The sequence below is a fragment of the Ruditapes philippinarum genome, unplaced genomic scaffold, assembly GCF_026571515.1.
Source record: "Ruditapes philippinarum isolate M1 unplaced genomic scaffold, ASM2657151v2 ctg1781_1_1_1_1, whole genome shotgun sequence".
NCBI lineage: Eukaryota > Metazoa > Mollusca > Bivalvia > Venerida > Veneridae > Ruditapes > Ruditapes philippinarum.
Window position 1 is genome coordinate 180,158 of NW_026851931.1, and position 23,099 is coordinate 203,256.

General features: G+C 36.6%; 2 protein-coding genes across 3 annotated transcripts; one reads left to right on the forward strand and one right to left on the reverse strand.

Annotated features, from left to right (window-relative positions):
* Positions 1 to 1,652: 1,652 nt before the first annotated feature.
* LOC132742937 (uncharacterized) lies at positions 1,653 to 7,134 on the reverse strand. 2 transcript variants are annotated; one of them, XM_060731435.1, is made up of 5 exons: positions 6,881 to 7,134; positions 4,502 to 4,674; positions 3,567 to 3,830; positions 2,860 to 3,156; positions 1,653 to 2,128 (listed from the first exon to the last, which is right to left on the reverse strand). In XM_060731435.1, the coding sequence occupies exons 2-5, from the start codon at positions 4,647 to 4,649 to the stop codon at positions 2,085 to 2,087; spliced, it is 753 nt and encodes a 250-aa protein (XP_060587418.1). In that variant the 5' UTR covers positions 4,650 to 4,674; positions 6,881 to 7,134; the 3' UTR covers positions 1,653 to 2,084. The 2 variants fall into 2 exon arrangements, with proteins under 2 accessions (XP_060587418.1, XP_060587425.1); XM_060731442.1 differs by lacking the exon at positions 6,881 to 7,134 and adding an exon at positions 6,519 to 6,652.
* A 2,254-nt stretch (positions 7,135 to 9,388) lies between these two features.
* On the forward strand, positions 9,389 to 16,588 carry LOC132742955 (uncharacterized). The gene is made up of 5 exons (XM_060731453.1): positions 9,389 to 9,648; positions 10,967 to 12,403; positions 12,748 to 12,898; positions 13,430 to 13,562; positions 14,771 to 16,588. The coding sequence occupies exons 2-5, from the start codon at positions 10,974 to 10,976 to the stop codon at positions 15,421 to 15,423; spliced, it is 2,367 nt and encodes a 788-aa protein (XP_060587436.1). The 5' UTR covers positions 9,389 to 9,648; positions 10,967 to 10,973; the 3' UTR covers positions 15,424 to 16,588.
* The last annotated feature ends 6,511 nt before the right edge of the window (positions 16,589 to 23,099 follow it).

Consider the following 23,099-nt stretch of genomic DNA (forward strand, 5'->3'; position numbering starts at 1 on the left):
ATTTAGTGCCATTTTGCATATTTTGACCTCCTTTGATAATTGTCAGTAATGTATAAATTGCTGCCTTTTAGTTACTTCACAAAGTTATACTTTTAGATATCCATGAGAATTAGCACGAATTTTGAGGTGTGATGCTTTAAGATATGACCTTCTTTCAGCACCCCTCGTCTGTCCGGAGGATATGTAGCGTTTGTAGCGTCCAATAGCGTGTGTGACATCATTTTTTACTGAAAAAAAAAGAAATTTATGAAACATGTAAAAGTAACAAGCAAAAATGTTTTCATGGTTATCTAAAGTTAATGAACAATTTTGCCAACTTTTTATAAGAGAGCTTTAACAAAAATTAAAAGTAAACATAAATACTGAACATTTAAAAAGCCGCTTTTAAACTCCAGTTTAGTATGGACTAAAGTATGTAAAAGAATTTACAAAAATCTTACTTTCATATGTTTCTTTCTACATATTCACGTGTTTCCGTCCCTCCGACTTTTGAGAGCATGTCCAACACTTTAACTACCTGAAAAGAAAATTATATTCTAACTTATGTATATATTCTACGTTTGAAAAAGAACAGTTACGCAAGTCTTAAATATTTCATAGTTTTAAATTAAAGATTTAATGCCGAAATGTCTGGAACCAAAACGTCTTGGGTTATTTGGGACCGGAACGTTTTGGGTTATTTGGGACCGAAACGTCTTGGTCCGAAATGCTCGAAATCGTACAAATTCATTCTCAATTCTCAGATTTTAACTGACAAAAACATCACAGTTTAAGAAAAATATGAAAACTAAGCATTCTCTTTGGTAGTACTGAAAGGCATATTATAAACTCTTCACAAGCAGAGTTAAAACATGTCAATTTAAAAAGATTTATTATTAGACATTATCGCGAATTTGTGTGACATTTTACTTCAGCTGTTCAAATAATGACAATTAAACTTAAGAGTGCTTGCAATCATGCAATTATTTATCAAATACAAAGTAGAAATAAATCTAAATAAATTGAACTGACCTTTTTGTTCAAGAAAATCTATAATATTCACTTTATCAATGCATCCCGATTCCTGACCGACAGCCAAAACGTAACGCCTACGAATTTGAATTTCCATCCACGTGACTCTAGATTCGAATTATAGGTTAATTATGTTTTCTTTCCCTTTTCTGTCACTATGATTAAATGTTAAAGCACTATTAAAAAAACTCGTGATTTTGATACATATAATGTACCACAAATGATAATATTATAACGTTAAATGATTGGAACTTGTAAACAGATCTGTGGCTATAAATAGATTTCATAACAATAACACATGTAACTTGCCTATATACAGCGCCACCTATATGTTTTATTAGGTTGCAGCGCCGCGATCTTGGTCTGTATTTATATAACAACACTTCATTTGTAATCCAAATAACATTTGAAAAAAAAGTTTAAATGATTACAACAGCGAATAAATATTATTTTTTGTTATTTTTTTACCTACCGTCAGGACACCGACCAGAACCTGACGTTAGTACGACGTCAAAAAGAAACGTCTATTAGACATCGGTATTTTAACGTCAGATTTACGTCGTATTTTGGTTGCCGACGTCGTGACCAAAATCTAACATTAATCCGACGTTATTTTAACGTCATGTGTTTGCTGGGTTTGGTTAAAAAGTAACTAATCTTGGTTTTCACATAAGATTTATATCATGTAACACTAATATCGGCTGTCAAATAAGATTTAAAACTAATATTGGCTTTTAGATGAGATTCAACATGAGACTCTCACACGAGATTCAACACTAATATTGGCTCTCACGTGAGATTCAACACTAATATTGACTCTAAAATGAGATTCAACACTAATATTGACTCTCACGTGAGATTCAACACTAATAATGACTCTAAAACGAGATTCAAAACTAATATTGACTCTCACGCGAGATTCAACACTAAAACTGACAGCCACATATATTACATGTCAAATAAGGTTAATTAAACAATACGATGTGTTGTAGGCTAAACACAAAATTGCTTATAAAATGTTAATATTCTTTAATACATTAAAGATGTCTCTTAATCAAGTATACACACAACGATCAATGTGGATGATGAAATCTCCCTCTTCCATGACAACCACCCCCTGAAATATAAATGATAATATGTGTGTATTTTTACATAATTTAGTGCATTTACATGTATATGTTTCTGTTTTATTGAGTCAGTCTTTTTTGTGTGATTGAATAACTGGCTTTGGTCATCTTCGTACAATGTGTAATACTGAACACCTGCGTTTCATAGAGAGTCCTAATTAAGTGTCAAAGCGTCGCAAAAAGGAAATAATTGTCTGCATAACAGCATATTGTGCAATGAATTTCAGCACAGTAGATTTTTTTGGTCCGAGAATGTAGTTCAATGTGCATACTCTTTGTAGATCTCAATCTTCGGAACATTTTCAAATGACTGAATCATAAGTTTTAGATTTAATGATACTGCTGATATGACATATTTCCACGTGCCAATATGTACGACAAACGAAAAAGGAGGACGACGACTGATACGATGCATTAATTCTAGTTTGAAAATAAAAACGTCAAAAGTAAACATTTTTCAAAGAAATTGGAAAAATATACTATAACATCATGGATTCGAGAACAATTATGTACAAAAAAAAATTCACATTCTTACGCAATGATAAATATATATGATGTTCAATTTCGTGCTATCAGCACTTTGATTTATTACAAATAGTCATATACAACTATTTATCACGGAGTTATCATGGATATACATGTATATACATGTAGTTAATTATTATGTTTTTCTTTATGACATATTTAAAACATCTGTTTTCCAATATTCATTAAAATTTACCCCTGTGTCTAGGGTGACCATGTGGGGGCCAGTGGTGAGGGAGTCCATGTTCAAGAGGTCCATGAGGAGGAGGTCCATGAGGAGGAGGTCCATGAGGAGGAGGTCCATGTCTTGGCGGTCCATGAGGATGATGTCGGAGACCGTGTCTATGTTGTCCATGATGAGGTGGGGGTCCATGATGAGGTGGGGGTCCATATGGTGGAGGCGGAAATCCGTGGGATGGGGGATGGTGAGCCCAGTATGGTGGAGGTGGGAACGCTGACGAATCTTCTTGCTCTTCCGTGCAGATTCTATGCTCTGATTACAATAAAGAAATAAAGAACATATTTTTAGGGCTCGCAAATCGGCAAAGTCTGCTTTCGAAGCTAGAGTTCGATTACCGAGTATAGTTATGTTACATATAAATGCTGGCTGAAGAAGAAGTTTTACATCTAGTTGTTCTAAATTGTTTATTTTTTTAAATTAATTTGGACTAACTAAGATATTCGTTTCCCGAAGGAGTGAGTCAAATGATATAAATGATCGACAGGTACATAAGCGGAAGTTACAGTTTCCATAGTAACGCGCATATACTTTAATCATGATCAGACATGTACATCTACAATAAATAATGAGCGATAGAACTCGTCAGTTGCCAAATAATTATATTATATTTATTCTAAATAAAGCGACTCAATAAGATTATGTTTATCATTTGAATAGAAAACCTTTTTCAAAGTCAAATCTGTTATCTCCTGCAGTTTCTTCATCAAGCAAAGTCTCTGTTGGAGCTTCGTCTACTGGAATCGACTTCGAAGTATTCGTATTTATATTTGCCTGTGTATCGTTTGTCCTATTACTTGTAGGTTTTAGATTTTTACTATCAAGTAGAGTTACGATGATATGGTTTAATGGAAACAGAGATGACCAAGCAGAATGATTTGCCGAGCCTGGACTTGGTGTGTGGCGGCGACACAGCGGACACTCGAACCCTGAAAATAAAGTGATTGCTGCGATGACTGATCAAATAATTATTCTCAGAAATCTACAAATTAACGTGTAATAACGAGTCATTGTCGTATGGTGTATAATGTTGTATGTTTTTTTTTTTCCTTTTTTATTTGGTTTAAGTCGCATCAACATTGTAAAGTTCATATGGCGACTTTCCAGCTTAACTGATGGGGGAATACCTCAGGAGTCGCCCGTGCATTATTGCAGGCACGAGTAGAACCTTCGACGTTCATGAAGCACATGCAATGATCCAACGCCCCTGGTGAGATTCGAACCCACAGCCGTTAGGGGGGAGTGGCTCAAAGTGAACGACCTTATCAACTGCCATACTATAGTATGCTATTTTATCCAGAAAAGAAAAGTAATGTAGTGTTATTGAACTTCAAATATGTACATCAACAGTTTAGCCAGATACTGTACGTGATCTGGACTAGTAAGGGGAACAGTGTCCTAGTGGTTATAGTGTCCGCCTCTTAACTCAGGTTTAGTGAGTTTGAGCCCTACTCGGATAGCGACCGTGTTTCCTCATAATATAAAAGAGTTAATGGTTCGTTCATTTAAAAGTCATTACATATATGTTACCAGCATTTGCCAAACAATCGAGGTTGTTTTTAAAAAAATGTTTGAAATTAACTTCAAATTTGTACAGTACCAGTTAATCCTGGCGTTACACGTGCAGCTGCATTTATATACTCTTGTAGACACGTGTTACAGAACGTATGTAAGCACGGCAAGGCACGTGGTTTATCATATATCTCTAGACATATAGGACAATGTACCAAGTCGTCTGCTGTTGCCATTGGACTGTATTACCTCCTTAAAAACCTACATCGTAAAGAAACGTACATGTCAGAAAAGCAATATAACCCAACATGCATGTAACACAATTACAACAGCAACACTGTATTTCTGAAAATGCATACAACAACAACGTTTTATTGCATTATAAGGCCTCCAGCCCAAAGTACATTCAAAACGGCATTACCTTTAGTTATAGAGTAGCATCGTTATTCTTATTAACATCATATCACACATGTTATATAGAAAATCGTAAGTAAATGTGAAAGAAAAAAGCAACACCTTTACTAATCTCATGAAGGATTCGTGCCGAATAGTAAATAAAACTAAATATAGTAAATATAGATTTATACCAACGATTTATAATCATGTATACACAATGTGTAAAGATATTGACAAAATATAAAATATACTAAAATAAAATATTGACAAAGTTGAGGTGATCCAGAGACGTGCAATAAGATGGGTTAAAAGGGATTACTCCCCTCACTCTAGTGTCACAGCCATGCAGGAAGAACTGGGCTGGCGATCCCTTGAACATCGCAGATTGGACTGTAGACTGATAATGTTTTATAAGATATACCATAACCTAGTTGCAATTAATCTCCCAACATATGTTCAAACCCCACATAGATTAACCAGACATATGCACCCCTTATCCCTACGCCAAATACAGGTATCCTCCGACTACCATAAGTACTCTTTCTTCCCTCATAGCATTATACTATGGAATAAACTTCCTAGTAACATTGCCACCCTGCCCAACCTGAGTCAGTTCAAACAGGCAGTGGTGGGTTTGCAGTACTAGTCTTACTCCCAGTGTTTTTAAACTATTTTATCTCTTATCATCTTGTTTCACTATTAACATTTTAACCATGACTAGAATACATTTTCAGTCTCACCTTCCAAGCATGTCAATGTTTGGACTTTTCTTTTGTTAGCTTTTCTTTTCACCTTTTACTAACCATCCGACGTGCACTAAATCTGCCTTTAACACTCGTAAGAGGGGTTGGCAGTATCCAGAGATAGATAGATAGAACGCGACTGGCTAAATCACAGATTTTCGATGATTTGTTTGTCCTGCGTTAATGTAGACCTTACAATGCCTGGAACATATTCATGAAGACGCTAAAAACGTACTCATTTGGAAGGAGGTGGTCTAGTGTGCTCACGTACACCCATTCATATGTTCGAGGTCCGCATCCAAATATTGACAGAAATAGTCAAAAAGTTTCGATTGTAAAAAAACTGATATCATGCAGGGTCCAAACTAGAGCACACTGATAACGTGTACTAATAATATTTCATTCTTAACCTTTTGATAACTTTTAAATCAAATGCTAAACCCTATATAAGTTGGCTTTTGATTTTATCAGAACACGAAGTATATATATGTAAGTACCAAAGGCAATTTCCGTCAAACTTCTGATACGGAATTTGAATAATGGTCGAGGTTTTCCCAATGACCAATCATGAAGTTTTCATTCTCTTAAAGACTGTATGTATATGTCCTTGACAACCTGGAGAATATGATACCCCGGTAGTGACAGATATTGTCTTCTTGCACACTATAATCACGTGTACAAATAAAAAGAAATAGATAACCGATTGTAATAACGGTTTAAATATAGTGATATTTAAAAATGCTAGAATTAACGGATAAGAACAGCGCGCTTCGTGACCATGCTGATTCTTGCTAATAAGCCATCTTCTTGCGCATGCGTAACATGTGTATAGACACCTATATACGTATGTAAACCAGTAAACGTCCATGGTAATACACTGTTCAGAGCATTAAATTTAAAATTTGCTATAGCATATATAAGAAGGTGTAATACAATGTTGTTACAAATGCTGCATTGAAAACTAACCTCTTCAAAGATCCATAAAGATCCAAATATTGATAATGCATGTTCATGAACATGTATATTTAATTTGTTTTCTGATCCTTTAACTTAGAACTCATATAGCTTTTAGTATATTTTCTTTAGTCTTGATATGTTTAAATTTTGAAATGTTTATCAACACATATTCGTGGGTTTTGGGTTGATCTAAACAAAACCGAAAGTGGGGGTCAGAAAAAATGAACGATTAATAGTAGTGTAATCGTTACTTCTACATAATTCAGATATAAAAATCCCTTAAATACACATGAAAAAAATATATACGTATTTCCTTACCAAATTATACTAATTGATTTCTAAAATATAAATTTTTAAGCAAATGATCTTACCTTGCAGTTGTTAGATAACCCGGTTAGTTGTATTGTTTAATATTGTAGGTCAAATATACGGGTGCATATTTGATAAAATGTAAAAAATTATTATTTCACTACCTTGAAAGCAGAACTCGTTAATTCGAGTCGCTTTATCACATATTTCCACCATTGTCATATAGCCATAACGTTCTCCTTAATTATTATTGAAAACATATTTTTTCTTATGGAAATATGGTGTTTTATACATATTCCCGGACTGATTTTACAAGTTGTGACATTTCAAAATACGAATTCATTGACGCCATAATTAAATGCATTCGTATTGCACAAGGGTGCTATTCTGATTTCGACGTATCTGACATTTATTAGCTTATGCTACAAAATGATTTTCTTTACATTGATACACAACGAATATACATGTATACAATCATTTATAATCCATATGAGTAACGAATGATCAACACCACACTTGTGTAATTGTCCCTTATTATGTTATCACTATTAGCGAAGACCCCCTCTTAAGGTATCTGTTCACACTTAGTAACAATATGACACTTGTTATATTACCATGTTGAGCATAAATGTTTATTATACACTAATTGTAATATCTTTTTTAATAAAAAAATACAGATTTTATGAATATTGTTTTCTTTTCTTTTTTGTGTTTTATGCACTATTTTAATACTGATTTTTTACGTTTACTATTATTTTAAGAATTCAATTGTCATAATGACCGACGATTATAAGTCAAAACTTAACTGGAAAAAGTCAGTAAATTATGGTTAATCTTTCAATATATAATATTGTTTATTCTTAAACCATATACATGTACATTTGTATTTTTCTTTATCATTTCTTAAATTATCAATCAATTGAATAATTCATAAAATCTGATTTGTAACTTTGAATAATTCCTCGGCATCTTTACTAAACACGAATAACAAATTAAATAAAATGTTTCAAAGTTGATAGTGTCATATTAATGCCATAAAAATGTACATTTTTTCTCAATTATTGTTCATATTTATTGTTTTTATCTCATATAGATAAAATAAAACATGCGATTTATGTTGTTGGGTTTTTTTTCGAATTGTATGTTTATGTATAATAATAAGCAATAATTTTGAGAGTTGATCTGTGTTTATTAATTATTGTAACCAAACTAAGTGACAAACATTCATTTTGAAAAAAAGCTTATTTATCTGTAAAATATTTGTTCTGTTCTGTAACGATATCAAACATCTACTCCAAAACCGGGAGAGACCGGACAATAAACGTGTGGTACTATTCGCCGGTCGTCAAAATAGACCAGGAGAGACCGGGAATTACCGACAGGAGTACATCCCTCTATAAATAGATTTTCGGAATATTTAGATCATCAACTCATCATTCTATTTACAGCTTTCGGAATGACATACCATAATAATCCGCTGTGTACTACAAAATGATAAATAAAAATACCTTGAAGGGCGCGATTTATTGACGGAAAAGGTTATTTAATTTGAAAAGGTTATTTCATTTGAAAATGTTTGCATTGCGAAATTCTCCAGTTCGCTATTCATTGTACATATCGCAATAATCAAGCACCCTCATACCGATCGGAATGATCGGCTTTTATTATGAACAACTATGAAAGGCTCGAGAAGTTGCTGTCGCCCTTTCACAAAATCTGATTTCATTACATAAAAGGCGCCGCGCTTCGGCGCGGACGCCAATCATATACAGACCTACATTACATTCGCTCAAGAACGGTAATTTAAATCACAGCTTCATATCACTTTCTATTTCGGGCCATTTTCGCACGAAATTCAAAATTCCATATTCGTATGCCGATCTGGTGTCAGTTTTGGGACAGTATTACTCCTGCATTATCAAGCTGAAATACTCAGGTTACAAGGAAAGGTACAGTGATCGGAAGTTACACGTGCATTTAATGACAAGACATTGCAAACTCCTACAGAGTGGCTCCCCTTTACTTCGCTACAGAAAATCAGATCACTGTGAACATAACATGAAAGAGTGTAAAGACAAAGATGATGAACAATTTGCATTTACACTTTCAAATAAATGTTCTAAGGACTAGCATACATAAAAAATACAACAAGAAAAATAATTACATTGTGCTTAATTAATTGCTGAAGACCAAGTAAATTAAACCTTTGACAATATTTGTGCACATTTCGAGAATGGCAAAATCCAGTTAATGCAGCGGAATGCTATTTTTTGCAACGAACACCATAAACTAGCACGCTATTTCATTATCTGTCGTGAACAGACACAATCAAACCGACTCTGCAATTTTATTATTACATGTATATTGTTGTTTTTTTATATATAAGATTGCTAGCGCATATCAAGATTGCTAGCGCATATCTGTGGGACTTCTTTTTGAATCATTGTTTTCATTTGCACGGATTTTAGGACATCCCATATATTATTTTACGACCTTTGTATTCAGCGAAGCGAATATATACATGTATTACATAGTAAACTTTGAATACATAAACTGTGATATTTTAAACTTCAATATTTACGTTTGAAACACACGATTTACGGACAAAAACAAGATTGTGTACAATGTCACGCTTGGTTAAATTTGAATATCCGATAACTTGGTCTACCTGACACTAATTCATAATTTCGAATAATATGTCGCATTAAAAATTTAAAACACCTGTTTTGTATAATTCTAATTTTATGAGAATTATGTCTAGATCTGCAGGGATATTATAGATTTGAGATACACTGTGCAGAACGTGTAGCGCGGATACAATATTGAAAAGGTATACATTTTTATATTGTTTATCTATTGTTTAATTTCTCCAAAAAGTAGTGTCACCTAATATAGAATTACGTACATGTATATACATTTACTGTATTTAGCATTGGAAAAAAACACATTGTTTGACTTTTTAACAATGCATTGAAAACTACAGTGAAATTGAATTGATTTTAATTTATGTATTTATGCGGTATCTTCTGTGCATCTTGATTAGTTAATTGAACAGGTTGCAGTGGGATATTTTACACTGCATTAGGTTTAATTGCTTTATACACAGTTGGTTTAAAGTGTCTCCGTAGTAAAATAAAGTTCTCTGTTCGGAAAATGCGTTTTTAAACACATGCAGTATAACATGAAGAAATTGATCGATTGTTTTAAACTACCCGTATTTACCTATAAAGATTGTTTTGTTTGTATTGATTACTAGATTGTATCGATCAGCTGATAATCCCGGCACTGGAATAGTTCCATTTTGAGTGAAAATTGTTCTACCATTTCAGTGTGTAGTTTACTCAAAAGCGACATACGATTTATTTACCCTTGGCCAGCTAGCGGCAATATCATGGCTTTACCGTACACATAATTTGAAGTTTTCTTTTCTTGGTTCTGTCCAGATTGAAAGATGGGCAAATCCATTTAAGATATTTAGCGTTGTAAGGGATGTTTCTAAATTCTAAATTTTACCAGTTGATGTTAAATGTTGAATTCTGCTTAAGCGGGTGCTAGGGGGCGTGGACGGTATTTGCACTTGACAGTACCGTCCATGAACAGGCTCAATCAAACCGAGCCTGCAACATTTTCAATTTTGCGTGTTGGGCTTTCTTTAGGGATTCTTGTTTCTCTCTATTTTACATAAAAAGGTTTTTGAAAAAAAAGGAAAAAGAATTCATCATCAAATGATAAAACTCCATCACTTGCATACATGAATCTATATGGTGGACACATATCACATAATTACCAGCTTTTTAAATTGTTGGAATTTTATGCTGGTATGATTTCAAACCGCCGTCAACGTTTTACTTTAGTGTGCTGGTTAATATCTTTTAATATGATGTGATGTAAAATGTGTAATACATTTTTCTGAAACAATAACTTCTTGTACAATATCAGTTCATCATAATGCATTATAAAACAATATTGGGGAAGATATCACTGGGTGGACAGCTATAAAAACAAAACATGAAAATTAATGGATGTTTTTATATATTATAACGCGTGATATACAGTTCAATTTGATTGTCAATTATGAAAGCACTTAAAAAATGTCTAAAAATCACACTTAAAATAGTCCGAAAATCAATTTTATGCTGTCTTTACAGATAAAGAATGGCAATACAAACACCACCTCTGCATTTTGGGATTGATCTTGTAGACCAGGCTGTCTACCATATTGAGTTTATCAAGGCTGTAAATAACAACAAAGAACTTTGTAAACCGGAAGTTCTTAAACGAGCTATTTATAGATACGAAAAGTTTTGGTTACCATTGGCCGCCGAACATCCAAGAGAATGTCTGTCTGCGCCAATGGATATCGAGTGGGTGTGGCATTGTCATATGTTGTCTCCAAGGGCATACGAGAGGGATTGTCATGAAGTCATTGGGACATCCGCCAACCATACCATTTTCAGGCCAGACGACTTTCAAATCTCAAGAAACCGGGCGCATGGGTATTGGTCTGAAAAATATTCGGAACCATTCTACATCGACTACAGTGCTAGTTATGATGAAGGCGTGGTTTCAAAGTTTACGTCACGTATTAGTTACGACATAATGGCGGCTGCAGAAAGACAAAGGCTATTTTGCTACCAGGTCTCTTTACCTCATTACCAAGACAAGAAATTTCTAGAAAGTTCACTGGCCAGGTACAAACAGTTCTTGTTGCTGAAAAGGAAACATTCTGACGAATTCATCGTCCCCTGTTACGACATTGACCTCATTTGGCATACTCATCAGCTGAATCCGCTGCTCTATAAAATTGAAACAACAAGAATTATTGGACAATTGTTTAACCATGACGATTCAGTCAACGAAAGGCACGAGGGGTCAAAGTTAAACATTGCTGATCAGCGTACTCGCTTCCTTTGGAAGCAAGATTATAATGAATCGTTTTCGAAATGTGGAGCAATGTTTCGAGGCAATCCGCCCGACGACAAATTTTACACAATAACGCAGAAAGATGAGTTCGCGATTTGTACGAAGCGGTGTTTACTGTCTATAGATATGTTAACATTAAATGTACCGTCACCAGATCTCAATCGAAGCAAGCATGTAAGTTTATTGGCAAGCAGCGCTAAGGTTTCAAGAGCGGAAGTTGCAAAGTGGTTCAAACTAAAACGTCCAGCAAGCAGCCGACCGGGCAATCCATCGATAGCATGGTCAAAGATTGGCAGCTTTTCATTCGATACGATGAACGAACATGGCGTTCTATTTTCCATACAACAAAAATCAGGCTTGCTTAGCTCTAAAGCTGTTGTTTATTCAAGTTTCCTGGACCTAATGCCCGTTATAGAATCTCCAGTAAACGCCACAAAGCCTGGCGGATTATTAAAAGGCAAACTAAAATTCAAAGATAACGTGACCTTGGATATTCAAGGTCACTATCAACAGCCGAAAATAAGTGACGTATTCCTGTTTCTCATTGAAGGCTCGTATAAAGATGAAAAAATACCTGATGACCTTAAGACAATGCTGGGATCAATTACACCGGAAGAACTTTCTTCAGAGCAAAACAATACTTGTCAAATAGCAACACATTTGTAAGTTACTTTTTCTCCATATCTAGCTCTTCTCAAGTTATTTCACATTTACAACTTTACGTATTAACATTATATAGTGCTCTATTTTTGGTGATTTTTATAATGATTTTAAGTTGTTGTTTTTTGTTGTTGCTTTTTTAACGACAATTGCATCACAAGCTCTAAATTGTTGTCGTCTGGTCACTGTGACGTCATATTTTTGTAATACATTAGATAAATGTTGCCGTTACTGTCCCCATATTTTGAGCTTTTTCTAATACATTTTCTAACCGTTTTCGTTGTATTTCCCTAACATACGACTTTGCGCTAGCTTTTCTTGTTGTAGCAAATCATATTTATTTTAGGTTAAGAAATCATCTTAGTAAGGATATTTTCAAGGTACGAGTTGTACACAATATGTCATTGATGACGTCAGCAATACAGGTGTACTACGACGACAAGATGTGTTGTCTTGCTCATCTAATTGCAGCAGATCAGTTACCATTACCGACACAGGTGAATAGTTATTATATATAAATGTACTCCGCGAATAATAGTAGTAGTGAGGTAAGGTAATGAGACAGACTGCCTTCATTTGTGAACAGTCTGATTTGATTTTATGTGGATGGTTAATTGGTGATGAAATCTCTTTAAATGGCAATGACCGTTTCATAAATTAAGTGTAAAAAATCCTTCCATAAGAAACTAAATTCTGACTATATACCTATCTATCTTGGGCTTGTTCTAGCTTCCCAAACTGCTGTTTTTTTAACATTTTGTTTTTGTTTTTCATTTGGCACGTCATATCACACTATATAAACGAGTACGCTGAGGACCTTAAGCTAAACTGAACAAGTCGGCTTTTGTAAAGATGTTACTTATTCAATTTGCCCGAGATAAATTAAAATTTCTATTCCTAATTTTTGTCATTTCTAGCTAGCATTCAAACTCTTAATAGATAGGAATATTTGTAAATTTAAGTCATTCCTCAAAAAGTTATATTATTTGCACGCATACTTTTAAGTAGGAGAAGAATTTCAATTGCAGGTCAATCAAAATATTGTAACGATTAATCCTAAACGAGGGGAGCGGGCTGTACTGATCAAAAACAACAGTGGTGACTGGGGAATAGTTTGCGGCCAGTGGGTAGGACTGAGAAAAGGCGTTCCTCCGCAAGCAGGTATACATACAATCTTCTGACTTATTTATTCGTTCGTTCTCGTTGTCGTTTGTTTATTCGTTTTTAAGTATTTTAAAGTAATTATAATATTAACATGATACAATTTAGAAAATTTTGGTTATTAGTTTTGACATTTTTGTGATGAAAAGAAGTAAAGCGTTAAACAGCCGCTCATTAAAGGCCCATTATACCCCGGAAATGCTTTTATTTTTTCAAAATCTTTTTGTTCTTATTTGTTTGGGTCGTCAGACCAAACAAATAATGGTAGCGAAATTTCAGACTCTAATGCTGTTAATTGCAAATGCCGAAAGTAGTCCGATTTACTAGGAAGCGGTTAAAATTCAGGGGAGATCACTGCGTAAATATGGTCACATGACAGGCGCATTAATTTTCAAGCAAAATAATTCCCGATAGGTCGAAGATTTCTAATATTGTTTTATTCTTTATAGATATACATGATTATAGTAGGCGCACAAGTGTTAAACAACAGTTAGCGTCGTTACAAACCCTAATTTAGAATAATATGGTTTTCTTCAGGCCGTTAACATATAAGTTCACCGTGGCCGAGGGGTTTGCGCGCTCGCTTAGGAAGCGAGAGGTCTGGAGCTCAAATCCCAGTTAAGGCAACTCATTTTTTTCTCAAATTGTTAAGTCAAATAAACATTGGATTGAATATCAGTGTTGCAATTAGTCTTATAGCCAATCTTCTACAATTAAAACGCTGGAAAGCATTGGTGGCACTATACATAAACACATTGTTTAATAATCTCACAACCTTCACCTTTCTGACATTCTGAGACCCAAACAAATTCAGCGCCTTCTGTGCTTTGATTAGTATTCTTTTATTGTTTTCCAACACGTTAATTATTAGCCAATTACCTGAACTGTCTTCTTCTGTTCATTATTAGCAATTAGTACGTTTATAGTGATTGTTTATGGAAGTCAAAATACTACTTTGTTTACATTTTGTTACCTTTATGACGTATTATTTAATTATTTTAAATTTAGCGCTATTTTCTTTAGGTAACAGACATCTTACATACTCTAAAACGATTATTTAAACGTTATAAAACTCACGTTTGACATTTCTAAAGAAGAAAATATTTATTTATTTCTAAGGCATAATATGCCTTTATTTTAGATCGCAGTTATTTTCACAGTAGCTTTCAGTTAGAAAAAATAACATTAAATTCCACTATGTTTTTAAGGACGCAGAGGAATTCCAGGCAGTCCTGGTACTCTTAGAATCAAGTTTTATAAAATAGGCACCAAAGAATTATTTGAGAGTGACCTGCCGTACCTACTAAGACAATATAAGTTGAACATAGACTCAGCCAGGATGGACGTAAAGACCGGCGTTCTTCGCATCGATCCTCAAACGAACGAGATAGCTGAGCACGTGGCGCTTGCCTTCTCAATATCATTGCTGCACGTGCTATGTGTCCCGACGCCAATCGCTAAAATGGCAGCACGAGGAGCACGAGCTGTCGAGTCTGTCCCATCCGAGGCTTTGGCATATGTAAAAGCTTCCGGTTTGCTTCAAAAGACGCCGTCAAATCTTTACTTTGCTGTAAACTTTGGATCTAGTTTCTGTCGGATGTGTTTAGGCGATAGAGAAGAATTTATAGACATTGACAAAGAATTAAACTATTTTGATGATGCTGGAGACTTTGGAGGAATTGACTTTAGCGGTGCCGACGGCGGTGACGCAGGGTGCGGAGGCTGTGGCGGATGTGGAGGCGGTGGTTGGGGTGGTGGTGATGGGGGTGGCGGTGGTGATGGGGGCGGAGGTGATGGTGGTGGCGGTGGAGACGGTGGTGGTGGCGGTGGTGGAGGTGGGGGCGGGGGATGTGGTGGCTAGATAAAGAAATTCAAGTGTTTTACACATATAAACTTGTATCATCAAACAATTACTTACCTGTTTGCTTCAGTTACAAATGTCAAGGTGGCTGCGCAAACTATAAATACAATGGAACAAAGAAATAATCTAAAATAATCTATGACCAAGACACTCCTTAGAAAAGGACGATATTATTATGTTATGTATATGGTGTTACTTATAAAATTGATAACTTTATAGAATATCACATGGTTAGACTATTATAAGATAATGATTACATTAACCTTTTACCCCATGAGCATGTTGTGAAAAATGGCCGTTTTCATTGAAAAGCCTCCTGTTACAAATTCTAACTGCTATAAAACTATGAAAAATGCTTCAATACTGATGAAACTTGGCACACCTCTATAACAACATGCTCAATCTTAAATTTTCTGTTACCATGGCAACGGGGGGACGTCTCAAAATTGCGAAAAATCACTGTTTTGCTTTTTTCCCATCAAAACTGATTTCAAAGTGCTGCAACTTCTTAATGCAATGAGATAGAGTAAAAGGCTTTTCAGCGTTGGTTACACGTCACCTTAAGATCGACCTGAGGCCATTTTTAGCCTGTCACATGTCCAAAATTTTCTTGGCGATTAGGGGGACTGCCGCCCCCTTCACCCCCAACAGAAGAGGGCACATCCCCATTCTGGCAACCCCCTGATGTATTATTCTGATGGGGGCCGCGCCGAAAAAGTGGTCACTTTTTTAACAACATTTTTCAAACGAAAAACAGTGTTTTGGGCCTAAATAGGGCATTTTTTCACTGTTTGAGGCCTTAAAAAGGGGGGGGGGGGGACAAAAAGCCGTCAAAACATGTTTATATAAGGGAAAAGGTTTACTAACTAAATGTGTATGAAATGTAAGCAGGGAAACACTTTTATATGAGGGATACTTCATATTCATAAGATATAACATATTAATATACTGTGTATTATATTAACTAAATATTACACATTATTATCATTGTCATTAACATCAAGTGGTTTTTCTATTGTTTGATTATGTCTTTAACATAATTAACATTTTTCTAAACACGTATTTTATACACTTTCCGTAAGCTAGAATTCCTGCACACCAATATGTTACAATAAATATATAAATGTTAATGTAATATTCATAAGTATTAAAGTACATCTTTGCTCAATAATATGCGTTGTGTTATTCTTTTAAATGGTAAATGAGTGGTGGTAAACATGTATGCATGGCTAGATGTAACTTGAAAAATTCAATGTAACCTATTACATATATAATTACAAGGTAAGATTGAACCCTTGAGAATACATTTGTACTTTCGAGGTACCATACTAAGGTAATCTAGAAAGCTCGAGATCGAGGAATTCTATAAAGATTGAGGTAAACTAGAAAGCTCGAGGTATCTTCGAAAGCTCGAGGTACCTTCGAAATCACGAGGTAGCATATAAAGCTCGGGGTAACCTATAGACAGCCCGAGGTAACACAGAAAGATTGAGGTAACATACAAAGCTTGAGTTAACCAAGGAAAAATTCTGGAAACAAAGTGACAAAGTCCGACGTAACAGAAAGCTCGAGATAACTTAAAAAGCTCGAGGTAACTTAAAAAGCTCGAGGTACATATAAGGCTCCGCCAGACTGTGTCAGACTGTGTATTTACATACATTCGGAACTTTGCCTGTTTCGGACTAAATGATGTATTTCTCTCCCTTAATCTGTACTACGCCATTTGTTCATATTAAATCACGTATTTGATTATACTCTTGTGTGTTGATCTACATCCATTTTACTGGCGTGGTGGCAGCGAATTTACGTCCCACGCTCGATAAAGACCTGTGTACGTCATCTCGTAATAGAATTATTACCGTGAACGCAAGTGTATTAAACAAAAACATTGACAATGGCAAATTCTACCCGCGCGCCAAAACAATGGTGCCTTACCAAACATGAAACTGTAAACTCATTTGAAAACTGGAGACAGAACTTAATCTACAGCCTTTCTTTAGACAAGAACTTTGCTCCCTTTCTCGTGGCTGGGCTTAAATGGCAGAAAAAGACCAAAACTGCACCCCACAGAGGCTTTGTGAACGACGGTGAGGATGTAGCCGAAGCTGACAGGAAAACCCGTGAGCAAAAGGTCAACATTCTTGAGTTGATGTTAGGACAGATAGCAAATTTTTGTCCAGTAATATCCAGAAACACTATTGTTAAAAACTCTACCTCCGTTGATGATATTTGGCAAACAATCCGCCTCCACTATGGTTTCCAAATTACTGGTGGCCATTTTATTGACTTTGATTCTATCCGATATGATCCTACAGAGAGACCCGAAGATTTGTTCCAACGACTCACCGCATTTATTGAAGATAGCTTGTTACATCAGGATATGGGCATCAAACACCACGACGAACCGATAACCGAAGATGAGAAGCTCTCTCCAACGCTTGAAAATCTAGTTGTCTTAACATGGCTGAGACTGATAAACCCTGACCTACCTAAACTTGTCAAACAGAGATACGGTACTGAGTTACGAGCAAGAACATTAGCCTCTATAAAACCTGAAATTTCGCAAGCACTGGACTCACTTTTAGAAGGGTTGCGTTCAGCAGAGGATGCCAAAACCATGAGAACAACGGTCAGAAAATTTCCACGACAAAAGCCGCAGTCAAGTCCATCTTGGTCTAAACCCAACCAAAAGTCGTGTCCGCTTTGCAAAGCCGCAGGACGTCCTGATCGCCACTTCCTTAGTAAGTGTACTTATTTGCCGCAACAAGACCGACAATTTTTGGCAAGGGCCCGCGCTACATGTATTGATGATATTCCTCTTGATGATTCTGAGTTACACGATCCCGATGAAGAGCTTCGACAAGTGTCGGTATCTACTAACCGTGTTCAAGTTCGACAGTCTCCTTATCTTGACACTTACTGTGGCCATATTCCGATTCGTTTAAATGTTGACAGTGGCGCCACCGGTAATATGATTCGTGCATCAACTGCAGCACAACTGAACGCAAAAATCACCGCTAGCTCCCAATCTGCTCACCAAGCCGATGGTTCCTCTCCTTTAAACATTGTAGGGGAAACTAGGATAACATTTACACGCAAAGATCATAACCTGTATTTTGAAGGGTTAGTTGTCGAACATTTAGATACAGATGTTTTGGCCGGTATTCCATTCATGGAGGTAAATGACGTTGCCACACGACCAGCTCGTCGTGAGGTGTCTATTGGAAATGACCACATATACTACTACGGCTCGCCAAGCACTTCAGCCCCAAATCACGCTATTCGTCGTGCTCACGTCGCACGTGCTCCTTCAACATCAATTACGCTGTGGCCCGGAGACTTTATTGATGTTATGTTACCGTCTGACATGCGCTCCACAGACAACATCTTTTCGGTTGAGCCTCATACCAGGGACTCGGACAACAACTCTTGGCCGCAGCCATTTTTGGTTTCAAGCGTTGGTGGAAATTTGCGAATACCGAATTTATCAAACGAACCAATGCTTCTTAAAAAAATGAACATTTTTGTCACGTACGCGCTACTTACTGTCCTGTGGGGAATGAATCTGAATCAAAAGCTCTACCTAACTCAGCAAATGCAAACATGAAAAAGTCAACACATTCCGATCAAGTCCGTGTCGACCCAGATAACTTATTGTCAACAGGTATGAGAGATCAGTTTAAATCGCTACTTATAAAGTATGATGACGTCTTCAATCCAAACTTTAAAGGTTATAATGGTGCATTGGGTCCATTGGAAGCGAAGGTGAATATGGGTCCCGTGCAGCCTCCTCAGCGAAAAGGACGATTACCACAATATGCAAAATCTCAGTTATCTAGTCTCCAGGACAAATTTGACGAACTGGAACGTATCGGTGTCTTCAAACGCCCCGAGGAGTTGGGAATCACAGTCGCGTATTTGAATCCGTCCTTTCTTGTAAACAAATCGAATGGTACTTTTCGACTAGTCACAGCCTTTGCAGATGTTGGTAGATATAGCAAACCTCAACCGTCATTAATGCCTGATGTCGATTCAACTCTCAGGCAAATTGCGCATTGGAAGTATATAATTATTACTGACTTGACTAAATCCTTTTACCAAATTCCACTGTCAAAAGACTCCATGAAGTACTGTGGTGTATCAACTCCGTTCCGTGGCGTAAGAGCTTATGTACGTTCAGCAATGGGAATGCCTGGTTCTGAGACAGCTCTTGAAGAACTCACGTGTAGAGTGTTAGGACACCTAGTTCAAGATGGTACTGTTGCTAAAATCGCAGATGATCTGTATTGTGGCGGAAATACACCAGAGGAGTTGCTCACAAATTTCGAACGTGTATTGGAAGCGCTTCATTCATGCAGCCTCAATTTATCAGCTACTAAGACTATTATCGCACCTAAACAAGCATCAATTCTCGGGTGGATATGGGAACAGGGGAGTATCCGTGCAAGTCCTCATCGTATTTTAACGCTTTCTACATGCCAACCGCCTCAAACTGTCACTGCTATGCGCTCATTCATAGGCGCATACAAAGTGCTTTCTCGGGTCATTAAAAACACATCAGAAATACTATCTCCTCTAGAAGAAGTCATAGCTGGAGGTGAATCAAAAGACTCTATTGTTTGGACTGACAACCTAGTAAGTGCGTTTTCTAATGCTCAAATGGCCTTATCTTCCAATCGCTCAATAACACTTCCCCGTCCGTCTGATCAACTATGGATTGTAACGGATGGTGCTTCGAAAAGCAGAGGTCTCGGGGCTACTCTTTACATCAATAGGAAGGATAAGCTTCATGTAGCTGGTTTCTTTAGCGCAAAACTCCGTCAGAACCAGAATCGTTGGTTACCATGTGAAATTGAGGCCTTATCAATCGCTGCCTCAATAAAGCACTTCAGTCCCTACATTATCCAATCGTCCACATCTACATGCATACTTACCGACAGTAAGCCATGCGTTCAAGCCTTTGAAAAGCTTTGCAGAGGGGAGTTTTCATCAAGTCCACGTGTGTCTACATTTCTATCTACCGCAAGTCGCTTTCAAGTTTCAATTCGCCATGTTTCTGGAGCAGCAATCTTACCATCAGATTTCGCTAGCCGAAACGCACCGAATGTTCGAATCAAAACTGTCAAATTTGTTTGTTTATAAGTCAGCAAGAAGAATCTGTTGTGCGTCATATTACTACTGAGGATGTTCTTAATGGAACCGTAAAATGTCCGTTTACAAGTAAATCGGCTTGGTTATCTATTCAATCAGAGTGTGCTGATCTCCGCCGTACTGTTGCGCATCTTCGCCAAGGCACAAGACCTTCAAAGAAGCTTACAAATGTAAAAGATATAAAGCGATACTTAAACATAGCCTCACTATCTCGAGATGGACTCATTATTGTTAAAAGGCACCTGCCGTTTATGCCAAGTCAGGAATGTATTGTGGTTCCCCGACAAGTTCTCGACGGACTTTTGACCTCTATACATATAAAGTTGGGACACCCTTCCGTCAGCCAATTAAAATCCGTCGTACAGAGGTACTTTTATGCTTTGGATATGGACAAATCATTAGACATGGTCACTAAAGGTTGCATCCCTGGCAAAGGCACCAAAAATGCGGGATGAGCAAAGCTCCGAAGATCCACCGGAAACTGTTGGATTGGCTTTTGCTGCCGATGTAATGAAGCGGGAACGTCAACTCGTTTTAGTAGTTCGAGAATGTGTTACCTTGTTTACATTCACAAAGTTGCTAGAAAGTGAGCGTCATCATAACTTACGGGATGCTATCATACAATTATTGGCAGAGGTTCACCCGCTGGATGGTCCGTACGCTGTGATTAGAACCGATCCAGCTCCAGGTTTCAAAGCATTGGTAGATGACCAGTTGTTAACACGACAGCATATATCAATAGAGTTAGGACGTGCCAAAAACCTCAACAAAAACCCGGTCGCTGAAAAGGCTATACAGGAATTGGAGGGTGAAATTCTTAGAGCAAACTCGTCACCTCATCAAATACTAACTCCCATGAATCTCGCGATAGTAACCGCCCGTCTTAACACGCGCATTCGCAAACGAGGCTTATCTTCCAGAGAAATGTGGATGCAAAGAGATCAGTTTCTCAATAGACAAATTCCTGTAGAAGATCAAAAATTAATATCATCTCAACAAATTCAAAGATCGACAAATCATGTACAAAGTGAAAAAGCAAAATGCCCTTCAAATCAAAACTCCGGTTACTCCTGATTTAAAAGTAGGCGATATTGTTTATCTTCGAAAAGACCTCAACAAAACAAATGCTCGAGAAAGATACATTGTAGTGACCTTGGAGTTTCCATGGTGTAATATTCGTAAATTTATAGGTAACCAGCTCAGGAACAATTCCTATCGTGTTAAGTGTTCCGATTGCTTCAAAGTAAAGACACATTTCAAAGCTTCTACGAAAGAATCCCCGATTGAGTTCGACTCTGACGAAGAGAGCGAAAGGAATAAGCAAGAGATGCTTCACGTTCCGCCCGCCACACCAGATATCCCTTTGGAAATATCGATTCCGCCTCCGAAACCTATTATTAGTTCAAATGACTATGATCCAGAATTGGTTACGTATGATTCTCAGGAGGAAAATATTGACAATGGCTCTGATTCGGAAACTAATACTGATGTTCCACATTTTGCGGAGTCCAATGTATCTAGTCGCCCGTCTCGAAAGCGGTGCCTACCTAAGAAGTTAAATGACTATGTTCTGTACTAGAGTGATTTGCACATTTTGGGGCATAATAATCCCCAAAAACCCCTGTGACTGTTGTAGTATTAATCAAACCTAGATTCACTTAAGTGCAGGGGCATAATAATCCCCTTAAAACCGGAGGGCAGTCTACCCTATGATGGTTTTACATTTTGGAGGTAAAGGAAAGTGGTAGCGCCAGACTGTGTATTTACATACATTCGGAACTTTGCCTGTTTCGGACTAAATGATGTATTTCTCTCCCTTAATCTGTACTACGCCATTTGTTCATATTAAATCACGTATTTGATTATACTCTTGTGTGTTGATCTACATCCATTTTACTGGCGCTCGGGGTAACCTTGGCAGCCCGAAGTAACATAGAAATATTGAGGTAACCTAGAAAGAATGAGGTTACAGAAAATTCGAGGTAACCTAGAAAGCTCGAGATAACCTATAAAGATTGAGGTATCTCTGAAGATTGAGGTAACATATGAAGCTAGAGGTAACTTAAAAAACTGGAGGTTACTTAGGAAGCTTATGTGGTAACCTAGAAAACTCGTGGTAACATAGAATGCTCGAGGTTGCATAGAAAGCTCAATATGACACAAAAAGCTCGTGGTAACAGAGAAAATTCAAGGTAGCCTAAAATGCTCGAGCAACCAAAAGATGTCTAGATAGTCTAGGAAGTTGGTGGTAAGATATGGAGTTATAGATAATACCTTTCAGTTGAAGAATCCTTCGATTGAAGAGGTTGTTTGTTCAATGATATATTTTATTGTGCTGTAGCCTTCTCGTAGACTGAAGACTTGATCTTATGAGCAATTGTTTTTATAATTAGCTACACCATACAACAAAATAAAAGCTTCAATTGTTCCCATTCAATCAATTTCAACATGTATTGATATTTCTAGAACCTTATAAATAGTTCACGATTGTGAATACGTTAACGTCTTACCTTTTTCTGTTGATC